The sequence below is a fragment of the Pipistrellus kuhlii genome, unplaced genomic scaffold (assembly GCF_014108245.1).
Source record: "Pipistrellus kuhlii isolate mPipKuh1 unplaced genomic scaffold, mPipKuh1.p scaffold_m20_p_22, whole genome shotgun sequence".
In the NCBI taxonomy this organism is placed as follows: Eukaryota; Metazoa; Chordata; class Mammalia; order Chiroptera; family Vespertilionidae; genus Pipistrellus; species Pipistrellus kuhlii.
This window is the reverse complement of record NW_023425521.1, coordinates 5,900,072-5,925,391: the sequence shown is the minus strand read 5'-3', so window position 1 is coordinate 5,925,391 and position 25,320 is coordinate 5,900,072. Positions and strand designations below refer to the sequence as shown.

The following is a 25,320-nucleotide window of genomic DNA, read 5'->3' as shown; positions in this document are numbered from 1 at the left end:
TGTGTGTGTGTGTGTGTGTATGTATGTAGCACATTGAACACTAGAAGGCTGAAGTCTCTGGCATAGGGGAGAAACTTCAGACTTCTAGCGTTCGATGTGCGCATGTGAGGATGTGGTGTTTGGCACAGTGGCAACCATCTTGTGACCACGAGGAACTCATCCTGAGGTTATCATCCAGCTCTCTGGGGGACGGTAGACCAGAAAGATGGCCAAAGTGGAGTCCTTGACGTATTGAACTGTAACCATTCCTGCCCCCTACCTGTAGACTCTTGAGAAAAGTGTCCTTGTTGCAGACTCCATTCTAGTTGGGCATTACAGCTCCTAACTGTTCTGCCTTCCTCCAGATGTCCACACAGAGGCATGCTGGTGGGACTCTTCAATTTATCTCCACATTGGGTTTGAGAGTGTTTCAGCATTCCCAGTTCCCCGGGATTTTAGTGATTTTTTAATGCAAAGCCTTGCAGCAAAGGGCCGGAGAGGAGGTATGTAATTTTTATTTTTTCACGTTATTAAATTTTGTTGCTTTAACTATTGGGGGGAATAAAGGTGTTCTAACGTGGCTGGCTGGTTTCTCTTTCTCGTCCGCTCCCAAGCCCAGCTCTGTGGAAGACAAAGGCAAGTCTCGGAGAGTCCTTTCGTCGGTGCACGAGATGCCCATTTTGCGCATGTGCAGACTCATGGGCAGGTGTTGGGGAAAGACCAGCCTTCGCATCTCCTGTAAGGCAGAGAACAACGGCCATGAAATAACGTGTGGCGGGCGGGAGCACCTGTTCCAGCGCAGCAGGCTCATCCTGGCCCTGCTGCTGGCTGGCATGTTACTGAGCAGGCCTCATCTTTTGCTTCCTCGTGGATAAAACAATGTTAGTGGGTTAGAGGTCCCAAGGCTCAGGATCTGGGAAATCTTTGGCACTCTACCTGGCACATAGTAAGACCTTAATACACAGGGGCCATTGCTCCCAATACATGGCCGTTCTGCTCTTCCCTGGTGGCACTGGGAGTTGAGAGGGTGTCCCTACATGCAGGCTTTGCTCTTCATCATGACCTTGGGGTTGAGTTTTGCAGAAAGCAGCTCATATTTGGAGAGTTCTTGTCTGCTGAGTCTATCGATGTATGGAGCTGTTCTTATTAATGTGTCATTGTACTTGTGTCTGCGGCATGGTTTTGGCTCATGACTCGGTATCCCTAGCAGACTAGAAGCTCCTGGGGGGGAGGGGGGGGGGCGGGTGTAGGATGGAGATTTTCATGGCTAGATCTGCCGGAGTTCTCAGCTCCAGGCTGTGTACATGCCTAAGGAATGTTGGCTAGTGAATGGATAGACGGGCAGCAGCTGTGACATGAGGAATTGGGGCTGATTTCTACAGTAGAATGTTCAGAGAGCAGTCCTTCTAAACATGGCTGTGCGTTAACATCATGCCTGGATAGAATGACCCCATTATCTGGTTTGTGCAAATTCCAAGGGCTCGAGACTTTCTGTTTTAAAACAACAACTGAGGGATTTTCTGGGACTCAGGACTTTTAGGGTCAAAAGATGGGAAATTCCAGGAAAAGTGTGAGTCAGTCCTGGGGAAACTGGGCGGGTTGGTCATCGAATCAAGAGGCTTAAAAACATGCTAATGCCTGGGACCCGCCCCCAAATTTCCTGATCTCACTGGCTCTGGGTGAAGATGCACTGCCTGGGCTCCTATGCGCACCGGAGCTGTGAGTGGGTCACAGGCGGCCTGAACAATGGCCCCCTCAGACTTCGGGGTACTGACGGCGTGAACAGGGGCGAGAAGCACTGACTGAGTCATGCTCCATAAAGGTGGTGAAGAGAGAATATGTTAAAAAAGAAAATTCTAAGGCATCACCCAAGACACTCCAAACTGGGACCCTGCATTAGGACCAAGCTTCCCCAGTGATTCACTTGCACACCCAGGTTTTAGAATCCCAAGAACGTACAGCTAGAGTACATGTACAGTAGAACATATGCACAGCTAGAACATATGCACAGCTAGAGTAGATGTACAGCTAGAGTACATGTACAGTAGAACATGTGCACAGCTAGAACATATGCACAGCTAGAACATATGCCAGCTAGAGTACATGTACAGCTAGAACATATGCACAGCTAGAGTACATGTACAGCTAGAGTACATGTACAGCTAGAACATATGCACAGCTAGAACATATGCACAGCTAGATCATGTGCACAGCTAGAGTACATGTACAGTTAGAATATTTGTACAGCTAGAACATATGCACAGCTAGAACATATGCCAGCTAGAGTACATGTTCAGCTAGAACATATGCACAGCTAGAACATATGCACAGCTAGAACATATGCACAGCTAGAACATATGCACAGCTAGAGTGCATGTACAGCTAGAGTACATGTACAGCTGGAGTACATGTACAGCTGGAACATATGCACAGCTAGAACAATACTTCCAAAAAAATGCATTTGGGAATGGTCGCACTTGAATTGACTTGGGCCCAGAAGGTAACAGGTGAGATAATGGGATGGAAGGGAACCATCTTTCATCATCACAGAATCCTCCTTTCCCCAGACTTTTCTCTCCCCTGGAAACAGGTATTTCTGAGCATCACAGCTGCCTTCAGATCGTCCTCCACCGCGGGCCACCGATCTTCAAGTCGGCTAGAGTTAGCCTCTGTGGCCAATGAGGTTCTTGTTCTCCAGTCCCTGCTCCCTCCTGCCCTGGGAGCTCACAGCCAGCAGAAGCGGGATGAGCTATTTCTCTGCAGAGGAGTGAGAAGCACAGATGTTTGTGAGGGTAAGCCGCTGAGTTTGGGGGAGTTGGTTGTGCAGCATTTGCGTGGCCAGAACGGACTCACCCATCCCACAAAAGGGGAAAGATTTGGCGTAGGTCACCGGTCTCACTAAAGGACTTGGAAACCCTCCCCAGAAGAAAAGCGAGCTTACCATGGTGGCCAGGGCCCGGAAAGGGGTGAAGACCTGCCCGAGCTGGTAGCATTTGTGCACGTTGATGTCCCCATAGCGACTGCGACGCTCCTTCCAGCCAGCCAGTCTCTTCTCCGTCTTCATGTCCAGGAGGTTCCGGAAAGGGCCCTGCTGGGGGGAGAGGTGGGGGGGCGCCACAGGCACCTGCGGTGAAGAGCCCAGAGAGCGCTTCCCCCCACCTCACACAGCTAGAACATATGCCAGCTAGAGTACATGTACAGCTAGAACATATGCACAGCTAGAACATATGCACAGCTAGGGTGTGCCAGGGTGTACTGCTTAAAACAGGCACCTCCACTTCACACCTCTCCTGCTTTAGGCGGACCACCATTTGCCTTGGGAGGTACTTGGTGGTCTATAGTCTTGGCGGGTAGAGAAAAGAGCTGTCGGCTCCATGAGTTGCTGGGTCTGCACAGCAGATTGGGGGGCAGGCACCGAGTTCTATTCAGACTGTGCCACTCCCTGTGGGACCTCGACACACCACCCACCTCTATGGTGGCTCAGTGGCTGAGGTCCTTCCCGGCCTTGAAATGGCATGGTTCGTGGGACATGGTTTGTGGGACACTGGCACACCAAGAATGCCACCGACCGAGGCCATCCTTGCTGAAGGCTGGAGGCGGGCTCCGACGTGTAATTGTGTGGCGCAGGGCCCTCTCTTGTGACTCTAATCTCACTTCTACTAGACACTGAGGAGCAAGGAGCCCGTGTGCATTCCACTTGCAGAGACACTGGCACAGGGTGCCCAGGGGACCGCCCAAGCCAGAGAGCTTCCTCGCACAGCGCCGTCCCTGCTTCTACCGAAGGCTCCTCCTGCTGGGTGCCCACGGCTGCTCTGATGCTTGCTTTCAACTGATGTTCCCAGTCCCTAGCCACCTCACCCTCACCTGCCCTCTCTCCTCTGGCCTCACCTCTCTGGACTAGCCATCGAGGCCTGCAAACTGTCCATCGGTTTCTGCAGAAGAGAAGGTGCCTCTTGCTCTGCCGTGTGTGGCCAGAGGAAGAGTGAGGTCCAGCCTAATTCTTGGCCACAGGGCCCGCCCCCGACATGCTCGGCTCCCCCTTGGGTGCAGAGGAGGCACAGCAAATGCTGCCTCTCTCTGCATATTGATTCTTTTTCTTATTTTTCAATCCTCCGCAAGGATATTTTTCCATTGATCTTTAGAGAGCGAGTGGGAGAGAGGAGGGTGAGACATAAGGAGAGAAACATCTATGTGAGAGAGACACATGGACTGGTTCCTCCTGCACATGCCCTGACCGACCCCAGGGACGAATGAACAAACGAGATATGTGCCCTTGACTAGGAAATCGGACCCTCGACCCTTCGGTCCTCGGGCCAATGGTCTAACCTAGGGGTGTCGAACTCAATCAGAGAAGGGGCCAAAATCTAAAATCCAGTCTGTATCGCGGGCCGAATGGTTTACTGAACAGTCATAAACTATCATTGTGATGGAAACGCAGTGGAGTGCAGTGATGACAGCGCGGTGCGGGCCACATTGCAAGGCCTGGCGGGACGGATTTGGCCCGCGGGCCTTGTGTTTGACACATGTGGTCTAACCACTGAGCAGACCTTCCAGGCAGGGAAATGGTTGGCAAGGTGGTGGTGGAAGATGGAGACTGGCCTATGATGGCCGAGTGGACCCGCTTTCTCTCTGAGACACCTGGGGAGTGGGGGGTGTGCTGAGGCGTGGGCGGCCGGACACACCGCAGGAACCTCATCCCAATTAGAGGGTTGGACCATTTCCTGCCTCCCACACGGCAGGAAATGAATGTGTGTTGGTTTATTTCTCCCAGCACTGCCCGTAAGGATGCCAGGCGGGCACTGCGATGGCAGCTCTGGAGGCAGCGGGCACAGAGGAGCTGACCAACATCGGAGGCCGCTAGGGACTCTCTCCCACGGTCTCTGTCACCTTCTCTTGCACCCAGTTTAATTCACATGGTGCTTCAGGGTGCCAGGCCCGACCAGCCCCGTCACTCTGGACCGGGCTGGAGCCGACAGAGAGCAGAGCCGTATCCCGTGAAAGATGAGAGAGTCCTCCACCCTGGACCCTTCTGTCTGCTCCTTCCCGTCTTGTCATGGCGCCTCTCTTTAGGAAGGCCGTCATCACCATCGTCACCACCAGGACATTCCCCATAGAGGAACCAAAATCCGCAAGCACCTCCTCTCCTGCCAGAGCAGCCCTTCTCTTCCTCTGCTGCCTCCCCTCCTCATCTTTCAGAATTCTGATGTTGGCTTCCAAGGAAGTGTGTGACAACCCCCACCCCCACCCCAGTCAGAGCCAGCTCTTCCTCTGGGCTTCCAAACCATCTCCCCCGAGAGTCTGTGTCCCCCACCTGACTTACTTCAAGGTCTCTCTACCCAACCATGTCCCAGCTACACCCCAGGGTCCTCAAAAACAGAGCCTGCGTTTCACCATCTTGGATGGATGACATGTCACGTGCTAAGTGCTCAACAGAGGTTTGTCACGTGAGGAGCAATCGAAGGCCACGTCTGGGTTGTAAGCCAGCAGGGAGAGAGGATTAGATTGCCACCAAACTTCCCCCAAATGTCTCTTTCACACAAAGAGGAGCCTGTGAACCAGAGGGTGAGGCTGGGGATGAGATCTCATCTCACTCAGCGGAAACAGAGCAGCCATTGGGGGAGAACAGAGGCACCCGGGGTGGAAGAGACCATTCGGGACCTCAGAAAACTGTCCGAGGACTTCTTTCCTTCTTTCGGGGAACCCTGATGAGATTCACACCACATCATCTCTCACGCGGAGGCAGGAGGTGATGGGGGGGGGGGGGGTAAAGAGAAGCCATCGGCACCTCATTGCTCAGCGCACCCCCCTGTGGGGCACCGTCTCACCTCTGTCTGCCTGGCTGAGGGGAGCAAGGGGCCCTGGGAAGACTCACGTCGTGTATTTGGAAGTCCTTGGCCACGGGAGGAGACAGTTGCCAGCTTCGTCCCACAGCTTTGGAGCTTGGACTCGAGATTAGTGGTGGATACACAGGTCCCGGGGGCGTCGGCAGCTTCCAGTCTGTTCCGAGGAGACAAAGGCCACGTTGGAGAAGCCCACACCCAGTGCCCGCATCTTCCCCGCCTGGACCAGGGTTGACATCGCTGGATTTGACCCCAAAACATAACAAGCAAGAGCCTCATGCAGGAGGAGGCAGCCGCTCAGCCCAGGGCCAGGCGTGGAAGCGCTTGTTGGGACCCAGACAGAAGCCGCAGGACACTCTGATCTGCCCTCTGGCAGCTGAGGACGTGATGGGCAGGCTGGGCCTTGCTCGTCGCAGGTGAAGGAGGGGAAGTTGCTTTGCCAAGGCCACAAGAGTTGGGTTGATCCTGATGCCGAGGGGTTGACTGAGTAGAGAAGCTAACCAAGAGCTGACTCCACGTGGCCGTTTAATTAGGTCAATTAAAGAACGAGTCCTGCGGCCCTCTCCTTTTCCTGCTTTTGTGCAGAATTATCCTTTTACTTTTGTGCAGAGGTCAGCAAACTCTCTCTGTCCAGGGCCAGATGGTTGTTGTTTTTTTCTTGTCATTCCTGCAGCCATTTATCTTTTTTTTTTTTTAATTTATTAAGATATTATATGCGGGGGGGGGACAATGTCAAAATATGTACACAAATAATAATTTAATAAAAAATATATATATATTTTTAAAAAGATATTATATGTATACATACCTTACCAACCCCCCCCCCACTCCCAAACATGCCCTCCCTCCCCATAGTTTTTCCTCCATTGGTTATGCTTGTATGCATGCATACAAGTCCTTCGGTAGATCTCTTATCTCCCCCATCTCTCCCTATCCTCCCCGCTGTAATTTGACAGACTGTTTGTTTCTTTACTGTCTCTGTATCTTTTTGTTCATTAGTTTATAATGTTCCTTATTATCCATAAATGAGTGAGGTCATGTGGTGTTTTTCTTTCATTGACTGGCTTATTTCACTCAGCATGATGTTCTCTAATTCCATCCATGTCGCTGCAAATGATAAGAATTCCTTATTTTTTTTATAGCAGCATAGTATTCCATTGTATAGATGTACCAAATGGTAAATACTTTAGCTTCGTGGGCCATGCGGACTCTGGTGCAACTATACAACATGGCAACGATGCAACACGACGGTTGCAGCACAAAAGTAGCCATTGAGAACATGCACATGAGTGGGTGTGACTGTGTTTCAATAAAGCTTTATTTGTGGGCACTATAAAGTGTCATATAGCTTTGGTTTCCTTTTCAATCATTTAAACATGGTAAGTCCGTTCCTACTTCGCAAACCATCCAAGAACAGGTCGCAGAACGCATGTGGCCCGTGGAGTGTGCTACCCCCTGCACTGCTGATGCCACAAGACACTTCCTGTGGCCAGGAGACCAGTGCTGGCTTCCGAAGTGGAATCGTGTGTTTTGAAGTCTCTCAGCAATGCCAAGGTCCGTGTGCAAACTGGACATCTGACTCTGATCAAGCCTTAAACAAGCAAAGCCCGGGCTGGCCGGCCCAGCGCCATGACAAAACCTAGGGACCTTGAAGTCAACCAGTTCACATTCTAGACTTGATGTGTGACCACACTTAATACCAACTTAGGATACAAGGCTCTCTTCTATTAAACCAGAAAATGGAGGGAGGGAGGGAGGGAGGGAGGGAGGGAGGGAGGGAGGGAGGGAGGGAGGGAGGGAGAGAGGGAGGGAGGGAAAAGGAGGGAGGGAAGGGAAAAAAGAGGGAGGGAGGAAAGAAGGAAGGAAGGAAGGAAGGAAGGAAGGAAGGAAGGAAGGAAGGAAGGAAGGAAGGAAGGAAGGAACCCAACTCCTAGTGTAAGTGAAGTGTCCATTGTCCCTTAGTCATTCATTTCCGTGCTGGCTGACACCCATTCCACCTCAGCTCAGTGCCATCTTCTTCCTGTTGCTGCCAGACAGTCACCTCCCGCAGGTATCCGTGAAGAGCTACTTAACAGCACGTCTGCATCCCCAGGTTTCCTTTGACATTTTCCTCCTCCAGCACAACCTTCCCCCACGTTTTGGGAGCCGATGTGGGAGCCTGGGTGGGAGCCAGGGTGGTGGCTCGGGAAGCTCCAAGGCCTGAAGTGAAGCTAGTCTCTTCTCTCGGAATTTAAAAAGAGCGTGGTGAGCCTGGCTCCACCTTCCCGGGGTGTGAGAGGAGGAATAAAAACATCTCAGAATGACCGTGTGCTCCCAGCCGGCGATGTGCCTCAGTGGCTGAGCGCCAGCCTACGAACAAGGAGTCGGGTTGGATTCCCAGTCGGGGCCCAGGCCAAGGAGGTGGCTCCATCCCCAGTGTGAGGCATGAAGGAGGCAGCCAGTCAATGATTCTCTCTCAGCACTAAAGTTTCTCTCTGTCCCCCTCTCCTTTCTCTCTGAAATCAATAAAATCATATTTTTTTTAAATGGCTCTGTGGGGGCAGCCCACACACGTACTCTTTGGGGTCATCCTGGAAGGCTGACATTTTAAAACCTCCCTTGGTGGGAGGGGGGGTGGGGCAGCACAGCCTCTCACGCTGTCCTGGCCACAGTGGACGCTCAGTAAACGCGTACAAAACAGAGGCGAGGGGGGCGGAGGGGGGTGGAGAAGATTCTGTCTGAACAGGGACTTGGGTTTCCTTCCAGCTGAACTGTCTGGGGTTGTGTCTGGGGCTTTGGAGGAGCCTGTGAGGTTCGGGGGCAAAGTTCCCCTTCGGCCCGGAGGGGAGCCGAATCCCGTCTTCACGGCAGACCACACAGGCCCTCCGTCAGCAGCTGCCGCCGCCCGGCGTTACCTTCCACAGGGACGCAGCCGCCGTGGGCTTTGCCAAAGCCTCCCGGTCCATGGCGTCCGCTCAGTGCTGCCCTGGCCACCCCTTCTCCGGGGACCGGCAGGCAGGAGGAGGGACCGGCGCCCAGCCGGCTCAGGATGCGCCCCTCGGTCCCCGAAGGGTTAGAGGGGCTGGGGGAGGATGAGGCTGCTGCTTCCTGTTGCTCCTTTTCCTTTTCCTTGTGAAATAAGGATAGCGCTTGGGGGGTTTTCAGTTCTTATCTTTGGGAGTGATTTTCCTTTGGGAGGGGTGCTGGCGGGGGAGGCAGGAAGGCATGCTGAGAAGAGGCTGCTCTCTGGGAGTGATTAAACCCCGAAGGGAGATGCACGGGGTTAGAGAAGACGGAGGACGGTTCGGAAATGAGTCTTCATAACCGGAGAACGAGCTCCATGCTCTCCATCCTCCTGCATACCCTTCGGAGGCCGAGGTCCTGCAGAGCTTCGAAGGCCCGCCCCCGGCAGGAAGCTTGGCCCACAGTGGGTGCTTCCTGCGTGTAGGCGATGGAGCAAGCACTGAACGAGCAAGCAGAAAGCAAGCCGGGCACCAGCCGCTTTCTGGGCAATGTGGGCATTTTTAATCTTTTCTCAACGCTATCCCAGCTAGTAGGTGAACTGTTTGCCAAAGGGGCCCTCACCGTTTGACTCAGTGGATAGAGTGTCAGCCTGTGAAAAGTCCTGGGTTCGATTCCGGTCAAGGGCCCATGCCTGAGTTGCAGGCTCGATTCCCATTGTGGGGTGTGCAAGAGGCAGCTGATCAATGATTCTCTCTCATCATTGATGTTTCTCTCTCTCTCTCTCCCTCTCCCTCTCTGAAATCAATAAAAATATATATATTTTTTAATGTCAGAGTGGCTTGAAAAGGTGTGATGTGTGGTGAATTTCAATGTCTTTGCTGGGAGGCAATGAAAAAAATGCTTCATTGCCCTCGTGTCTCTTTGGCATGCATATTCTCAGCGGTTTCTCTTTAAGCGGATTCAGCTTCCAGAGCACATGTGTCAAACACAAGGCCCGCGGGCCAAATCCGTCCCGCCAGGCCTTGCAATGTGGCCCGCACCGCGCTGTCATCACTGCACTCCGCTGCGTTTCCATCACAATGACAGTTTATGACTGTTCAGTAAACCATTCGGCCTGCGATTTAGGCTGGATTTTAGATTTTGGCCCCTTCTCTGATTGAGTTCGACACCCCTATTCCAGAGCATTCACGCTCTCATCCCCGGGGGAGTGTTGTTGGAGACTCCGCGAGTGAGGGGCTTAAAAACAACTCCAATGCAAGGACACACCCCAGGCCAAAGGCGTCCGAGCTTTGGCGGACGGGAGCTGGCCAAGCCCTCCAGATGACCCAGACATGGGCAGCGACGGCTCAGAGCCACTGGGCGGAAGGTCGAGTCCATCCGTGCCATCAGCGGTCGGAGCCGGCAGCGCTTACGGGTGGACATGATAATCCTGTGGGCTGCAGTGTTTGAATGAAGTCAGCACTTTTTCTTTCCAACAGTGGTTTTCACAGGCCGAGAAAGCCCTGAGTCTTTGTATCCAAAAGTCATTTAGTTGGGAGGAAAGCTTTCCGGCTGCTCGCCAGCTCTCGGATGGAGTGTGGGAGAGGGAAATGCCAGGGTTGGCATCATTAAGTTCCCAATCCCCAGCTCCTGCTCTGGGGCCTGCCATGGAGCAGATGCTCAGCAATGCTAAAACAATGACTGCAGCTGCTGCCGGCTGGTCACATACGGTTACCGTCACTGCCTCATTAGTCTTCAGAGCAGCCATAGGAGACAGGAACCAGCAGCACTGGCATTCTAAGGTGCCCCGTGGTATGCTTTGCCCGTGTTATCTTCTCCGAGTGAGTGTGGGTAGGGCCTGTGAATATGATGGGGTGTCACTCCCGATTATCTTACATTATGGCAAAGAGGAAGGAATGCCGAAACCGGTTTGGCTCAGTGAATAGAGCGTTGGCCTGTGGACTGAAAGGTCCAGGGTTCGATTCCTGTCAAGGGCATGTACCTTGGTTGCGGGCACATCCCCAGTAGGAGGTATGCAGGAGGCAGCTGATTGATGATTCTCTCTCATCGATGTTTCTAACTCTCTATCCCTCTCTCTTCCTCTCTGTAAAAAATTAATAAAATACATTAATTAAAAAAAAAAAAGATGAAGGTATTCTGCAAGTGTAATTAAGGTCTCTGACCGGTTGACTTTGGATTAATAAAAAGGGACCTTCTCTTGGGTGGGCCTGAGCTCATTAGCTGAGTCCTTTAAAAGAGGAGTGAGAAGTTATACTCAAGTCTTGCTGGCCTTGCCTTTATTTATTTATTTATTTATTTATTTATAATCCTCACCTGAGAATATGTTTTTGTTCATTTTAGAGAGAGGAAGAGAGAGAGAAAGACAGAAACATCAACGTGAGTGAGAAACATCAATTGGTTGTCCCTCCCTCCCCCATGTACCTTATGGGGATTGAACCCACAGCCTAGGGATATGCCCTGACCGGAAATCGAACCCACAACTTTTCAGTGTATGGGGTGGTGCTCCAACCCACTAGACCACCCAGGCAGAGGAAGCCACTGTCAGTTCCAATGCTGCAAGTAAATGGATCCTTCCGTGACCCTGAGCCTCGGATCAGACCCTGAGCCTCGGACCCCTCATCTACAGGAAGTGAGGTAAATGCAGGTGTGGTTTTAAGCTGCTGAGTGTGTGATGGTTGGACACATGGCAATAGCACACTAACGCCCGTGAGGGAGTCCGGTACAGAGAAGCTAAGGGCTTGGCCGGGGATCCACAGTAGGTAGCAGGGGGGGGGGGGAGGTCCCATTGGGGGTGGCTATCAGTTGCATGGATTGATCTACTGTTTGCAGGCATGTTGCACAGGACTGCCAGCGTACATTCCCAGGTTGCTCCTTCTCTCAATGGCTTCACGACTGGTGGACTCAAGAATTATTTAGTGCCTACTATGTGTCTGGCTCTTCGTGGCCAGACTACAGCCTCTAAGATCTCTCCTAACGTTGTGATTCTTTTGATGCTCTGAGTCGGATGAGTTCCATCTTACAAAAGGAAAAACAAAAACCAAGGCCCTAAGACCTGGGACGAGATGCCCAGAGCCACACAGCATTCTTCCTGAGCCTTTGCTCCATCGACTCTCCTTCCTTTTTCAGACATTTGTTCTTTCCAGAAGAAAACACACACACACACACACACACAGCGTTGGGCTGGGCTCACCCATCTAGTCAGGGTGAGCATGCGCAGGCAGGATGCTCAGTCACTCGATATTGGTCTCAGTGATGTGTTTTCCTGCCTCCGGCAGATTGGAGCAAAACCTCCCTTTGATCTGCAATTCCCCAAGTCTCCCAGCTACCCCGGAGCAGAAGCGGGTTATAGGCAAGGGCTGTGGTTCACATTTCGTGCAACACGTGGCTTTCTGACTGGGGAGTGGCTGCGGGTTCTTCACATACAGTCACTCCCGCTATTCCTGCACAGAAATTCCTCACATTGCTGTGGAAGCTATTATTTTTTAAGTATTTCTGAAAATCTCTCTTTCTCTCTCACGCATGCACACACACACACACACACACACACACACACACACACACTATACTACTTCACTGCCAATCTTTACATCTGATGTGCAGGGATCTTTCCTGCCAGGATCTCTTGCCCTGCACACATTCCGTGGGTTCAGGGGTCTCCTGGGGCACAGAGGGCCATCGGCCTCCTGCAGCCAGGCATCCCACAAGCCAGCAGGCACACCCGCTCGGGCCACCTTTGACCTTGTCACGTGCCAGGCCTACAAGATGCAGTGAGTGCCACTTGGCAGCTGGGTGGGACCGCCTGACGCTGGCCAAAGCATCTGTTGGAAAACTCGCTTTGTAATTTCCTGAGCCTTTCGGGGTCAGAAGTGGGTAGGAACCCCCCAACGGAAAGAAAGTGCTGATCACTTCCAAGTGGGAGGGAAATCAGAAACACATGGGTGCAGCCTGTGGATCCGGAGCTGCCTGCTCCCCGGACACATGTTCCCCGACGGCCACAGCCCTGCCCTCTCGGGAGCCAGCATGGACATCCCGAGGTCTTTACTCAGCCCAGACGGGACCATACGTGGGCGGGGGCGGTGTTCCGGTTCACCTTCCCCCAGCAGGGCTCTCTGAGGCTGGAGCCCAGGGGGGGGCTGGAATGGGCCCCTGAATGCATTGCCTGTGCGAGTCTCTTTGATCTTCTTCATCGATGGCAGCTGCGGAGGTATTTTCAGCACCTGAAACAGTGCCTGGCACAGAGTGGGTGCTCAACAAAGTCACTGAACGGACGGACTGACGGACGATTCCATTCCTGTGTCCTCGGCACTCTCTGCAGCTCTTGTCGCTTCACTGAGTTTATATAAAAGGTTGCTTCAGGAAACTAAGGTAGCTAAGCCAAGGGAGCTTTGACCTGTCAGCACAGTGGAGAGGACTATACTTTGGCAAGGCTGGGAGAGTGAGGGGGAACCCAGGGAGCGGGGTGGGGGTGTCTGCAAAAGCTGTTGGCCATGGGCAGAGCCTCAGAGTGTCTGAGCTGGGAGGCAGTTTCACCCAAGTTCACGCTCATTCTGAACTCCGTGTGCACTGGCTTCACTAAGATAAAGGGTCTCTCTCTCTCTCTCTCACTCTCTCCCCTCGCTCTCCTACTTTTGCAGCATCTTTTCTTGCCCTGCGATTCTCCTTCATTGCTGGTTTCCGTCCTGGGGAATAAGACCAGGCTTTGCAAAAGGTTCATTTTCCAATCTTGGTCTTACCTGGCTTACATCGTCACAGCTTTCGTTGGTCTGAATGACTCCAACCAAGAAGACCATGAGGGAATTGGAACTGATTTTCAAAAAAGGTGAGCATGTGGATGTGACTAGACACCCTTTGTGTCTCTGTGAATGGTGCTCCGGAGGTCATTAGGAGAATTGGTGTAACCCCTTTGGCAACTGCAATTTGTCATTGCGTTTAGCACTTGGAGGGATAGGTCTATGCTAATGACCAGAGTTGCACCTGCTGCTGAATCAATGAGGCTTAAAGATAGCTTTCCACCTAAGAAACACCTTCTGGCTTTCCCCTCCTCGATCAGCAAGGCACACTTAGCAGATACTGTACATATGGTTTGTGTTTTTTTTGTGTTTTTTTTTTTGCAAAAAGTTTGATTTCTTTAGCTCGAGGCACAGGGGAAATGCAAGGATGTGTTGCCTCTGCTGGTCACGAACAGCAAGGCTACTTCCCAAGTCCAACTCCAGGTCGGTAAATGGGAGCTCTGGGAGCCATGGCCAAGGGTTTTTGTTCCTCCAACTCGAGATACCTCATTGGCTGGCGGCTGGTCCCGCCTTAAAGGGATGTGCCCGGCCCTCAGGTGTGTGCTTTGCTGGGCTTAGAGACTGAGCCCAATGAGGAAGGGCCCGACTCCACACAAATAAAGGCAATGAACGGGGTAAGGCTTTGTGGGCCCTTGGCCAGAAGCAAGCCATCCCCTTGGAGACAGAGCTTTCCACTGTTCCTTCCAAGAGCCAGATTCATGGAAAAGATGAGGCTGACCCTCAGGCACCCAGGACTAGTATGTGGCTTTGACATTGACATGCACAGCTTTTGGCTTCCCTGGGAGCAGTTCTCTTTGGCCCAATACCAGATGATCCCTAAATCTGAGCCTAACCAGCGGTCAAGGACAATAGGGGGGTGGGGGCATGAGTGGGGGGGGGGGAATAGAATGGAGCGTTGAAGACAAATATGTGATATCTTAATCAATAAAGAAAATAATTTTAAAAATAATAATAATAATCCTTAAATCTGGAAATGAGAGCTTCTGAGGCGGGAGTTGTCTTAGATGGCGGCAGCTCTGCAGAGCTGCTGTGTACACGTTTGTTTCCTCTCACCTCCGCTCCGCCCCAGGCCCAGGAGGCTCCTCCCCCGGGACCCCGTTTCATAAAACCGAGGGACGCTGGCAGGTGCCCCAGGACTGGGTCCCTAGCCCTGGGCTGGCCCTACCTTTGGCATCTTTCCGTGCTTCTGTTTTGCTGACGGGAGGGCCTTCCTCCGTAGGCTGGTCACCTCCTGCGTCCTCGGTTCTGTCCTCGGGGATGTGGTCGCCCTCGCCCTTCTGCAGCAGCTGGCCATGAGGCGGGGCCGGGCCTCCAGGCAGCTCCTCGTGCTTCTTGTTCTCCTTCTTCCTCTCGTGGGGAACTCTAGACATAAAACAATAAAATAGAAAACCACACCCTCAGCTGTGATGTGTTGAGGGATGCAACAGCCCCATGGGAGTGGCCCCGCAAGTGGTCGGAAGAGGAAGGAGCTGAAGTGGGACCCCCAACTTCGTGAACATGTATTTAGTCGGGAAGGAAAAGAAATGGATGCTTTCAGCTTATTTTTGCTTATTCGCATACTAGAGGCTGGTGCACAGATTCGTGCCCCGGTGGGTCCCTCGGCCTGGCCTGCACGCTCTTGCAATCTGGGACCCCTCAGGGGATGTCAGAGAGCTGGTTTTGGCCCGATCCCCGCAGGCCAGGCCGAGGGACCCCACTAGCGCACAAATACGTGAGCTGGGCCTCTGGCATGCAAATAAGATCTTTGGTTAATCTCTTCCCACCCTAGTGTGGGTTCATTTTTCTCCCCTGAAAGCCAAAGAAACTTAATCTGAAAACTAGCATCCTAAAGGTGAGAATTCAAAAAGAACAATTAAGTATTCAGAAATAACAGTGTCCCTAGTTGCTCTTCTCAGAAGATCCATCTTAAGCACTCTGTGTGCTGAGTTTTGTGTTTTGTTTTTTTTAGAAAAAACAAAACTCTCCAGCTTAGAACGTCTGCTCTGCATGTGATCACTGATATCTCCAACTCTTCTGGCAAGTTATAACACTCAAACTGGCAAGCCTGAGTGCCCCGTTCAAGGATCTTTAAGTGGGAGAATGAGGAGAGAACTGAGAGATCTGAGAAAATTGAGAGAATGAGGAGAGAAGCTAGAGATGAGAGAAAATGGAGAGGAGGAGGCTTGATCAGATCATCTTATTAGATCAAGTTGGTGGTTCGGCTGATTGGATTGGCCCTGTCCCAAAGGCCTAGGCTTGCCCCAAAGACCAAAACTCAGAGCTGAACAGAGGAACCCCAGTCAAAGGGCAGAGCCTAGGTCTGCAGAGACTTGTGCTCTGTTAGGAAAGTTTTCCTTCATTTGGTTAGTTATAGGAGTAGAGAGAGAGGCTCTGAAGAGATAGCGGAGCCCAACCTGGAAGAGCTCAGCCCCTGAGAGCCAAGCTAGCCCCAAAGGGCTGAGAAAAACCCTAAGAGCTGAAGCTAGTCCCACAGGGATGATGAAGTTTGATTAGATCAGGTGATCAGATTACGTTGATTGGGTCAGCTGACTGGTCTAAGCTGATCGATCAGCTGATCGGATTAGTGTTGGGTTGCTTGTGTATAAAGTTGTAGCTAAGAACAACCATGTGTCAGACTCAGACAGATATGCAAATGAGTGTGGTGGGCCCAAGGACTTCTTTGCTCAGGTAAGCTTTGTCTTGTCGAAACGAATAGGGGCTTCCCGTGACTGCTGGGGAGCTGGGGCGACCACCCCCAGAGCCCGTTCCGGCCCATAAAAATTACACTCAGAGAATGTCAGAGAGCCAAGAATGCTTTTCAAAGGGCCCCAAGTCAAGCAGCCAGTGGGGGACGGACCAGATTGCCACCTGTTTCAAATTAAATGTGTTTATTATCTTTGCATGCCGCTCCCCAGCTCAGCATAATGAGTTAGAAAATATCTTCTGGACTTTAACGGGAAGCATGTTTTTGTAAGTTTAGCTGTTTGCTTTCACAATCAGGCAGTGGCATTCCCCTCGCTTGGACTCCGCTGTGTGCTTTATTGGAGCGGTGGGACGGTGTTTGTGGGCTCTGCTCATTCAACACTCATTTTCTGTCCTGTTATGCCTCAGGCTCTCTGTTGGGTGCTAGAGTGGGAACAACATAGTTAGTAAATACAATATATAAGTGAAGCAACTGTTGTTTATGAAGGGAAATAAACAAGGGAGACAGAGTATCAAGGATGGAGTCGTCAGAAAGGTTCTTGGGCAAAAGAGTTAGGAGCTGAGACCTGAAGGATAAGAAGAAACCATTCAAATAGGATCCGGAAGATGAGTATTCCAGGCAGAGGGAACAGCAAGTGTAAAGGCTTTGAGACAGTGAAGGGCTTGTAATAATTAAGGAGAAAACAAGCCAGAGTGGTGAAAGGGGAGAGGAGAGAGAGAGAGAGCCATGGGAGGAGGCTGGAGAGAGGCCAGAGTCAGGTCAGGCACAGCCTCCTAAGGAACGTTCAGGATTTCAGATTTTTATTCTCAAAGCAATGGAGAGCCAGAAAGGGGTGTGAGGGAGGGGGGGACACCATGGCAGGTGAGAGGTGACAGTGGCCTGCCCTGAGACAGCATCACTGGAGATAGAGAGGGGAAGAGGGAGGATCGAGGGGGTTTGGAGGTAGGCTGGACATGACTTGCTGATGTGCTGGTGGGAGGGGATAAGGGAAAAGAAGACTCAAGAGACCGGCTGATGTTCTGACCTGAACAAGAGGGTGGATGATGGTGCTACTCAGAGTGATGGGGACTTTGGGAGAGGAAGGTGGGGAGTGAGAGTCCATGTTGAACTAGTTCATTGGGGACACCTCCTGCTTCCATGTAGAAACAAAGAAGTCCCTTGGCAATAAGCCTATTGGAGAGGCTCACTTTTATTTATTTATTGTTTTCGATTTAAATTCTTTATTGTTTCAGGACGTGGGCTTTCGAGAGCATGCAGTGAGAGCGCTGGCGGTGACCCCTTGGCCTCTCACAGGAGTGGTCAACGCCGAGATGGGCAACCTGGAAACTAAAGTGACCGAGGAGCTCCTTTTCGAGCTTTTCCACAGGCTGGGTCAGTAAGAAAAGTGAAAATTCCAAAAGAGAAGGATGGTAAACCAAAGCAGTTTGCATTTGTGAATTTCAAACATGAAGTATCTGTTCCTTATGCAATGAATCTCCTTAATGGAATAAAACTTTTTGGAAGGCCCATCAAGATTCAGTTTAGATCAGGAAGTAGCCATGCCTCACAGGATGTTAGTGTGTCAAATTCCCAGCATCATGTTGGAAAGTCAAGCCCTCCCTCCACCTCTCCTAACAGTCACGAAAGGACTGTGGATAACATGACTCCATCACAACAGACAATTCAGAGATCTTTCTCTTCTCCAGAAGATTTTCAGAAACAAGCAGTGATGAATGACGTTTTGAGACAGATGCCATATGGTGGGAAGTTTGGTCCTCCACATCTTGATCAATCAGGATTTTCGCCACCAGTTCAGTCACATAATCATAATTATAACCAGTCTTCAAGCTTCCAGTGGCGTCAAGATACACCGGCATCACTGCGTAAATCCAGGCAGAGTTCTCATCCCTACCTACTAGACAGATACCACAGTCATGAGCAGCATTACAGAGGACACAGAGACGGTTACTTCTATGAAGTCAGGAATCGCGATGGCTGGAGCCATGACCACGATAACAGAAGAGACCGAAGTAGAGCTGGAAAGTGGCATTAATCTCGAAACTAACAAGTGTCCAAAAGACATTGTTTTTAATAGGGCCCTTTGGACTAAGTTGGTCTGGAATGTTTTGTTAACTGTACAAAGTGCCGAAACTGGTTTGACCCAGTGGATAGAGCGTCGGCCTGCAGACTGAAGGGTCCAGGGTTCGATTCCGGTCAAGGGCATGTACTTGGGTTGCAGGCACATCCCCAGTGGGGGGAGTGCAAGAGGCAGCTGATTCATGACTCTCTCTCATCGATGTTTCTAACTCTATCCCTCTCCTTTCCTCTCTGTAAAAAACCAATAAAATATATATATATTTTTTAAAAACTGTACAAAGTAGTTTTATAAGTTGCCACGTTTCTTTATAAATTTTTTTTTAAAACATCGCTATAGTCTGATACAGAAATGAGAAGACTTATGATTACAGTTTTTACATTGATGACCTTTCACCTCAGGGCTTCATAAAAAGGAAAGGGTTTTATGCAAAAGAAAGTTCCACAATTCCTAATCACTTTAGAAATTGAGGAAAGCACATGTTGTATGGATTGGTTGTATCATAAAGCAAATATTTTAATGATCTGTTACCTATTGTATTGCAAGAACCTGCTTATTGGTGAATCACATTTTGTGTATATGATAGAAAACATTCAAGTTGGTAGTCTAAAATACGGTAGTATTTTGTTAACAAATGAGAAAATGTAATTTCAATGATTCGTTTTTCTAACATTTGAGGAAGATTATTGGTAAAGTTTGTGAATAACCATATCGTTTAACTTCATGGAAAATGTAAGTTCTGTGACATGCGCTTTGAGTTTTTCCCTAATTGGGTATCAAGTGTAAATCTACACTTCCTGTTTCATTCTAAAATATTAGAATTTTCTCATTAAATCGTGTTTGACTGAATAACTGAAGTCACCCAGGAAGTTAAATATCTCTGAATGTATTTTTTTTTAATTAAAATTTCAGTGTTAGTGTAAATTCTCCTTTTCAGGAAGAACAAAAATGCAAATGCAGGGTCAGATAAAAGGATTTACTGAAAGTATGTTTGTCTGGGAAAAGGTTCACAAAGCCTTTCAGTGCTGCCTCTATTACTCAAACTTTAAAAATTTTACAATGTTTTAAAGTGGCCAGGGTATGTGTGCAGGGACACATTTTATTATAGGGATTGTACATGTAGTCTTTATGTTTGAACATTTGAAAGAGTTAAGTCTTACACATTCTGATTTTTAAAATTTTTAAATCCTGTTAAAACTTTTATGTATGTTTCCCTTTAATTGTAGAACTTGTTTATACAAATTCCCTCCTTGATATATTTGGATCCTTTTTAATAACGAGCATTTTTGTACTGTTACTTTTTTATATTGAAAACTTATTAAAAATTCTTTATTGTTTAAAATAGTACATGAGTCTCCTTTTCCCCCCATTGACCTCTCCCCGGCCGCTCCCACCCCCCAGCACATGCCCTCACCCCACTACTGTCTGTGTCCGTTGGTTATGCTCATATGCATCCATACAAGTCCTCTGGTTGATCTCTTCCCACCACCCGCTCCTCTGCCTTCCCTCATAGATCGGACAGTCTGTTCAATGCTTCTGTGTCTCTGGCTCTGTTTTTGTTCACCAGTTTATGTTGTGCAGAAAAACCTTGCTTTTGATTTATTGTCTTCAGTTTAGAAGTCATGATAGAAACATTTGGGAGAACATGAGATGGAGCTAGGCACAAGCCGGGAATAAGAGATGACTTAAGGGCCGGCAATAAATCTAGTGAGTGACAGAGCCTATGGGAATACGTAAGCCTGGGTTCTCTCCTCTGCAGCATCCAGTCCGACCAGACCTCATTCCTGCGTCGGAACAAGACTGCTCGATGAGATGTGGGTGCCGGGAGTCTGAGAACCGGGTGTGCTGAGAGGGATATCAGGAACTTTAAGAAAGGAGGACGAGAATGATGATGCAAAGAGAGGAGGAAGTACATGGGACTCTCAAGGCGTGCCTAGGGGGTGATTTAATATTGTCCTGTGAGTTTCAGCAAGTGGAACCCATTTTTTAAAAAGCCACTCTAAAAATGACATGTCTCTGTAAATCAGATTTGGAAGAACAGCCTGAAATGAAAAGAGACACCTCTTAGCATTTCCTCGGCCGCGTCTCTGCCTCCCCATTCACCCTCAGCAGGTTCTGTTGACTTTTCTACCAGCCTCCCTCTTCCGAGCACCCACCATCCCTCTCTTTACTCTGCTTATCGCCTTCTGTTTGGTGTTCTAGCAGTGCCCGGGGCGCTGATGGGAAGCAAATATTTGGGCGGTGGGTGAATTCGCCTACAAAGCAAAGTGCATTGTGTCGAGGTTGTCACCGGTAACTGACCTGGAAGCACAGATTGTCCCGTGGGCTTCTGGTTTGCACGCATGGCGTCTCGGGGCTGTACCGGGGGAGCTGTCTACTTTTGATAGAAAGAGTTGACGTGTTGGGGTCGGAGATGCTGGAGCTGGCTCCGGCGCGCTGCTGTTTTCTATTTCGTGGCTTCAGGCTTAGGACTTGCCGTCCCTGAACCAGGTGACTTCACCTGAGCGTGTGGATAATGCTCTAGATCAGTGGTCAGCAAACCCCGGACCAGCTGTCCGAGTGTAGAGGTTGAAGTTCAGCTACGGAGCCACAGGGTTCCTCTTTTAAATGCTTAGGTCAGTGGTCGGCAACCTCATTCATCAACAGAGCAGGAGCCGCGACTCAGGAGCTAAAGTGCAGGCTGCTGTGGAGACGAAGCCACACGACACAGGCGAAGGTCTTCGCTTGCTACCTGCCTCGTTGACGCCGGTGCCCACGCACGGCCCGTCATGTCACTCTTCCTCACCTTACAAACATTAGGGTTGTCTGTTTGACAGGAAACACATCCGGGCTCAGTAACCCTGTGAAGGCCGGGGACACACTTCACAGCCAAGGGTAGAGGGCACTGGGGTGCTGGGTGCTGGGTGCTGGGCGCTGGGATGGGATTTAGCAAAGGTTGCAAACTGGAACCTCCTGGTGTGCTAACTTGAACTCACCCATTGTTTAAAGTGAAGGAAAACGTTAAGTTGAAACAATTAAATTAAAACCTGGAGGCCGTCCCTATGCAGTGTGGATGACAAGCCTGTCAGGTGGCACAGGGCCTCTCCATTCCGTGTGTGGCTCGGATGCAGGTCCCAGCCGCAAGGTGGCATGTTGAAGCCACAGCGAGGTGCACCTCAGGTGTTGTGAAGTGAGAGGGGGTTTTCTAAGGTTCTAGAGGTTTCCTTGAACATACAGACAGCCAGGCTAGATCAAGCAGGATCAAAACCCTGGTGCCCAGCAGGCAGAGGAAATGACCTGGAGAGATTTCTACCAGACCGGAAGAGGAAGTAGAAAGCGTTGCCATGAGAGGTGGGAGGGCACCTCTGCCAGGGCAGAGCCAGTGTTGAGCATCTCAGCTTGGTTATTGAGAAGTAACTGCCTCTCCCCTCAGGCTTCCTCTCCCGCCACCCCCCCAGGCTTAAGCAAAAGGGGGGCAGGGGCGGATGAGGCATGAGAAGCCCTCCCAGGAAGCCCAGAGGCTGGGGGAGAGTCAACACATCTTGGCTCATTCTCTGCTTCCACTGTGTGTCCCAAGGTTTGGAGGCAGCGAGACAGCCAGAGTAGCCCAGAGTCCCTTGTGTGCTCTGGTTAGAGGCCCCCAAGGTGTTGAAGGTAGACCTTTGGCCAACGCAACGAAGCCCAGGGCCTCAAAGCTCGGGGACCTGATGATTTGAGGGGTCACAGGAACTTTGGGTTTTGACAGGAGATGCCAGCAGGATGCTCAAGGACAGCAAGATTAGCCACACCTAAGTCAACAGCAGCCCGGGACCTTTAAGCACAAGACCAGTGTGTAGCTAAGGACCCCTGCCACAAGGGTAGTTCAGCTTCCTCCACGCCCAGATACCTCGTTGGGAAGGAGGAGGGAACCAGTGACCCCTGGAGAGAGGGAAGAAACAGCCTTTGCGTTGACCGGGTCTGTCCCTGAATGAGGCTGGGTTCATCTCAAAGTGAAATGTTTCCAACGAGAACAGAGGAAGTTACCCTTAACTGGTGGTTTTTACTTTTCTCTGACAGTAGAGGCACTAGAGGCTCTAGAACAAGAGGATGCTGGGAAGGGAGTGTCACTTTTTTCAACATCCCTGAGTGATCTATGGAGAGGTTGATGCCCTCTCCTTAACTTCCTTACTAGGTTGACTCTCTACGCTGGACTTTTTACCTTTGAACCACAGGGTCAAAATTTGGGGTGGTGAATGAATTTCATCTAATACAATGATTCCTTTTACCCATTACATTATTTTTAATATGATAACATGGAAGGAAATAAATACGAAAAGAAAAATATCCATAGATGCCCTCTCCCCTACGGCAGTGTTTCCCAAAGTGTGGTACGCGTACCCCCGGGGGTACGGGAAGAGTTTGGTGGGGGTACGCGTTGCACTGGAGTTTGGTGGGATATGCACTGCACTGTGCTTAGCTGCGCCTAATTCTACGTTCTCATGAGTACGAGGGGTACTCAGCATTACGAAAATTATAGAAGGGGCACACATATGTCAAAAGTTTGGGAAACTGGCAAGGACGTGCACCTATATTTTTTTTTATGGTTTCCTTATCCATGTTATTAAAATACTGGCTGACGGATTGGCCCACGACTCTGACTCAGAAAGACTGTGCTGCTACATTGAGCGTGTGTCCCAGGCCCAGAGAGGAAAAGGGAGATGAGCTGATTACCTGACATTGTCACATGGCTTCAAGGTTTTGCTTACTTGGGAGACCTTCCAATGCGTGAAGTTGGACATTCTTGGATGCTGTTCAGATTCAATAGTGTTGACAGGATTTCACTTTGTTTCCTACTTCTTAGCCTTTGCCCTTATTCAAAATCCCAGGACTCATGGGCTTGCCTCTCCATCCTTTCTCTGGTATCCTAGACCCCCATTCTGGGGCTCTGGACTTCTTTGGAACGTTGACATTGTGATATTCTCGGAAGAATGTTACAGATGGAATCCCTGGGTCTTTCTAACTGAAGTCCTAACGAAGGGACTTAAGCTGTGCTTAGCTCTGCATGCTCCTCCCCGCTGCCCGCTGTGTCCTAATGCCCGTGTCATTGTAAGAACGGGTTTTACTTGGACTAGGAAGTGAGCCGTGAAGGAAAACACATTCCCCTGCTCAGATGTGTATTGCTCTTGATTGGGACGTAGATGCTGCTCTCAGCAGGTACTTGATCCACTTGCCTGGAACTCTAAAGGGACATGGTCATACCCACCCACATCCATGAGTAGCAAGATGCCTGGTTCAACAAAACCACCTACCAGAGTTCACTTAGATGTGATGTTATGGATTGCGAAACCTACCGTGGGAGAGGAAAGAAGCTGGTGTTTTGAGGGGCCATTCTGTCGTCTCCCCACATGTTCCCAGGGTGGTTCCCTCAGTCATCCACAGGGGGCAGGTGTTTTCAGAAGAGCCTCGGATGGTGAGGGCGTGGGAACCACATGAGAAGCGCTCAACATGGGTGGTCATGCGCCTGTGGGCTTTTCAACAATGAAGAAAGAGGGGGCAGTTCTCAGATGAGCCCTGGGGAGGAAAAGGAGAGGATACTAAGTAAAACCCAGACACAAAATTTATGAGCAAATAGGTAAAATAAGACTTTATGGGTTATTTTTTTCCCCACTGAAAACTCAGCTTTTTTTTGTTTTGTTCCTGACGTCCGCAATATTGGTTTGCCTGGCATTACCAGATGTTAAATTACACTGACTGAATAATATGGGGGAAATCAGATCATGAAAAACCAGGTTGGCCTTATTTTTCATTTCTATCATGACTTATGAATGATTTATCAATAGAACCATTTTTGGTTTCCAAATATACAAAAGTATTTTGGGCTATTTGGGGGAGGATATAGAGTTCTCATAGTATTGTATTGAGGGGTCAAAGAATATAGTCCATATGTTTTGTCAGTTCTTTGCTATTTGTTGAGATATCCTTTATGGCCTAGTATGTGTTCAATTTTTGAAATGTTTCCTAAAAACTTGAAAAGAATGCAGATTATTTAAGAGTTGAGATAAAATTCTAAATATGTGGATTTTACAAAGTGTCTTAATCACGTTGCTCAACTATCAAACATCATTATTAATTATTTGATCACTTGATCAACCAGTTTGTAACAGATGCATGTTAAAATAGCACTTTACAAAATTTAATTTTTTGTAGTTTTATTGACTTTCACTTTATATGAAATTACTGCCTTTGGAGGTCAGTCAAGTATTGACAATTTTATACGGCTCAACCTAATATTTTAAGGCTATATTGCTGATATTTGTTGTCTTTAGTTTCTTATGCTTTTCTGATATACTAGTAGTATATGATAACCTTTCTTGTTCCTAAATAATAATTTTTTCTCTTCAAGTCTATTCTATTTGACACTTACATGATTAGAACATTTTTATTTTGATCAGTATTTTTCTAGTATAAACTACGTATCTTTATTTTAATATTATTTTTTCTAGTTATTATAACTTTTCTTTGCCCTGCCCCCCTGATTCCTGACTTTTTCAGTGAACTATGTCTTCTTTTATCTACTTATTCCCTCCATCTACACTTTTGGGAGCTATATATTCTATTTCTATAATCGTCCTACCGAAAGTCTCAACTCTGATGACTTCATTTTTCTCCCAAGTAATCTCACCTGAGCTCCAGGTGTGTTCTAGAATGTGTGTAAGAGACACAGAAAGAGATTTACACTAAAATTGTACATTTTTTCTTCTACTTAAAAATATCCTTTTGCATAAGATGATCAATATGTCCATTAAACATTATTACGCCCTAGTCATTAAACAAGTTTCCAAACGATTACTATTTGAAAACAACTATGAGCTCACATATGTATGGGAAATAATCATAACAGATTTCTTGAAAAAGTAATAATTCACAGATGATGTCATTCATTCAACAATATATTGAGTGCCAACCTGCACTGGGCACCGTGCCGTCCATTCCAAGTAAGGAAGTTTCATCATAGAATGGTGCAAGTAAAAGGAACTGTTTTTCTCGAATTTC

At 49.3% G+C, this 25,320-nt stretch overlaps 2 protein-coding genes across 3 annotated transcripts; one reads left to right on the top strand and one right to left on the bottom strand.

Moving 5' to 3' along the window:
• Positions 1–477: 477 nt before the first annotated feature.
• Positions 478–24,759, bottom strand: LOC118726588. The gene is made up of 6 exons (XM_045586052.1): positions 22,999–24,759; positions 14,718–14,914; positions 5,852–5,976; positions 4,080–4,115; positions 2,921–3,139; positions 478–715 (listed from the first exon to the last, which is right to left on the bottom strand). The coding sequence occupies exons 1-6, from the start codon at positions 23,064–23,066 to the stop codon at positions 494–496; spliced, it is 867 nt and encodes a 288-aa protein (XP_045442008.1). The 5' UTR covers positions 23,067–24,759; the 3' UTR covers positions 478–493.
• LOC118726575 (RNA-binding protein 7-like) lies at positions 1,698–18,867 on the top strand. Of its 2 annotated transcripts, XM_045586271.1 has the most exons (5): positions 1,698–1,702; positions 2,379–2,389; positions 15,860–15,870; positions 17,853–18,356; positions 18,593–18,867. In XM_045586271.1, the coding sequence occupies exon 4, from the start codon at positions 17,875–17,877 to the stop codon at positions 18,265–18,267; it is 393 nt and encodes a 130-aa protein (XP_045442227.1). In that variant the 5' UTR covers positions 1,698–1,702; positions 2,379–2,389; positions 15,860–15,870; positions 17,853–17,874; the 3' UTR covers positions 18,268–18,356; positions 18,593–18,867. The 2 variants fall into 2 exon arrangements, with proteins under 2 accessions (XP_045442227.1, XP_045442226.1); XM_045586270.1 differs by lacking the exons at positions 1,698–1,702; positions 2,379–2,389; positions 15,860–15,870 and having other exon boundaries at positions 17,511–18,356.
• Positions 24,760–25,320: the final 561 nt, after the last annotated feature.

What these genes read in the sequence shown, in the direction of transcription:
- LOC118726575 (XM_045586270.1), top strand. Translation starts at nt 17,704, where the DNA reads ATGAATCTCCTTAATGGAATAAAACTTTTTGGAAGGCCCATCAAGATT.
- LOC118726588 (XM_045586052.1), bottom strand. Translation starts at nt 23,066, where the DNA reads ATGTCCAACTTCACGCATTGGAAGGTCTCCCAAGTAAGCAAAACCTTG. An exon ending in CCTTGCGGAGGATTGAAAAA is followed by an intron (nt 3,140 to 4,079) that starts TAAGAAAAAGAA and finishes CTAGCTGTGTGA; the next exon opens with GGTGGGGGGAAGCGCTCTCT. An exon ending in TCCGGGCCCTGGCCACCATG is followed by an intron (nt 716 to 2,920) that starts GTAAGCTCGCTT and finishes TCTGCCTTACAG; the next exon opens with GAGATGCGAAGGCTGGTCTT.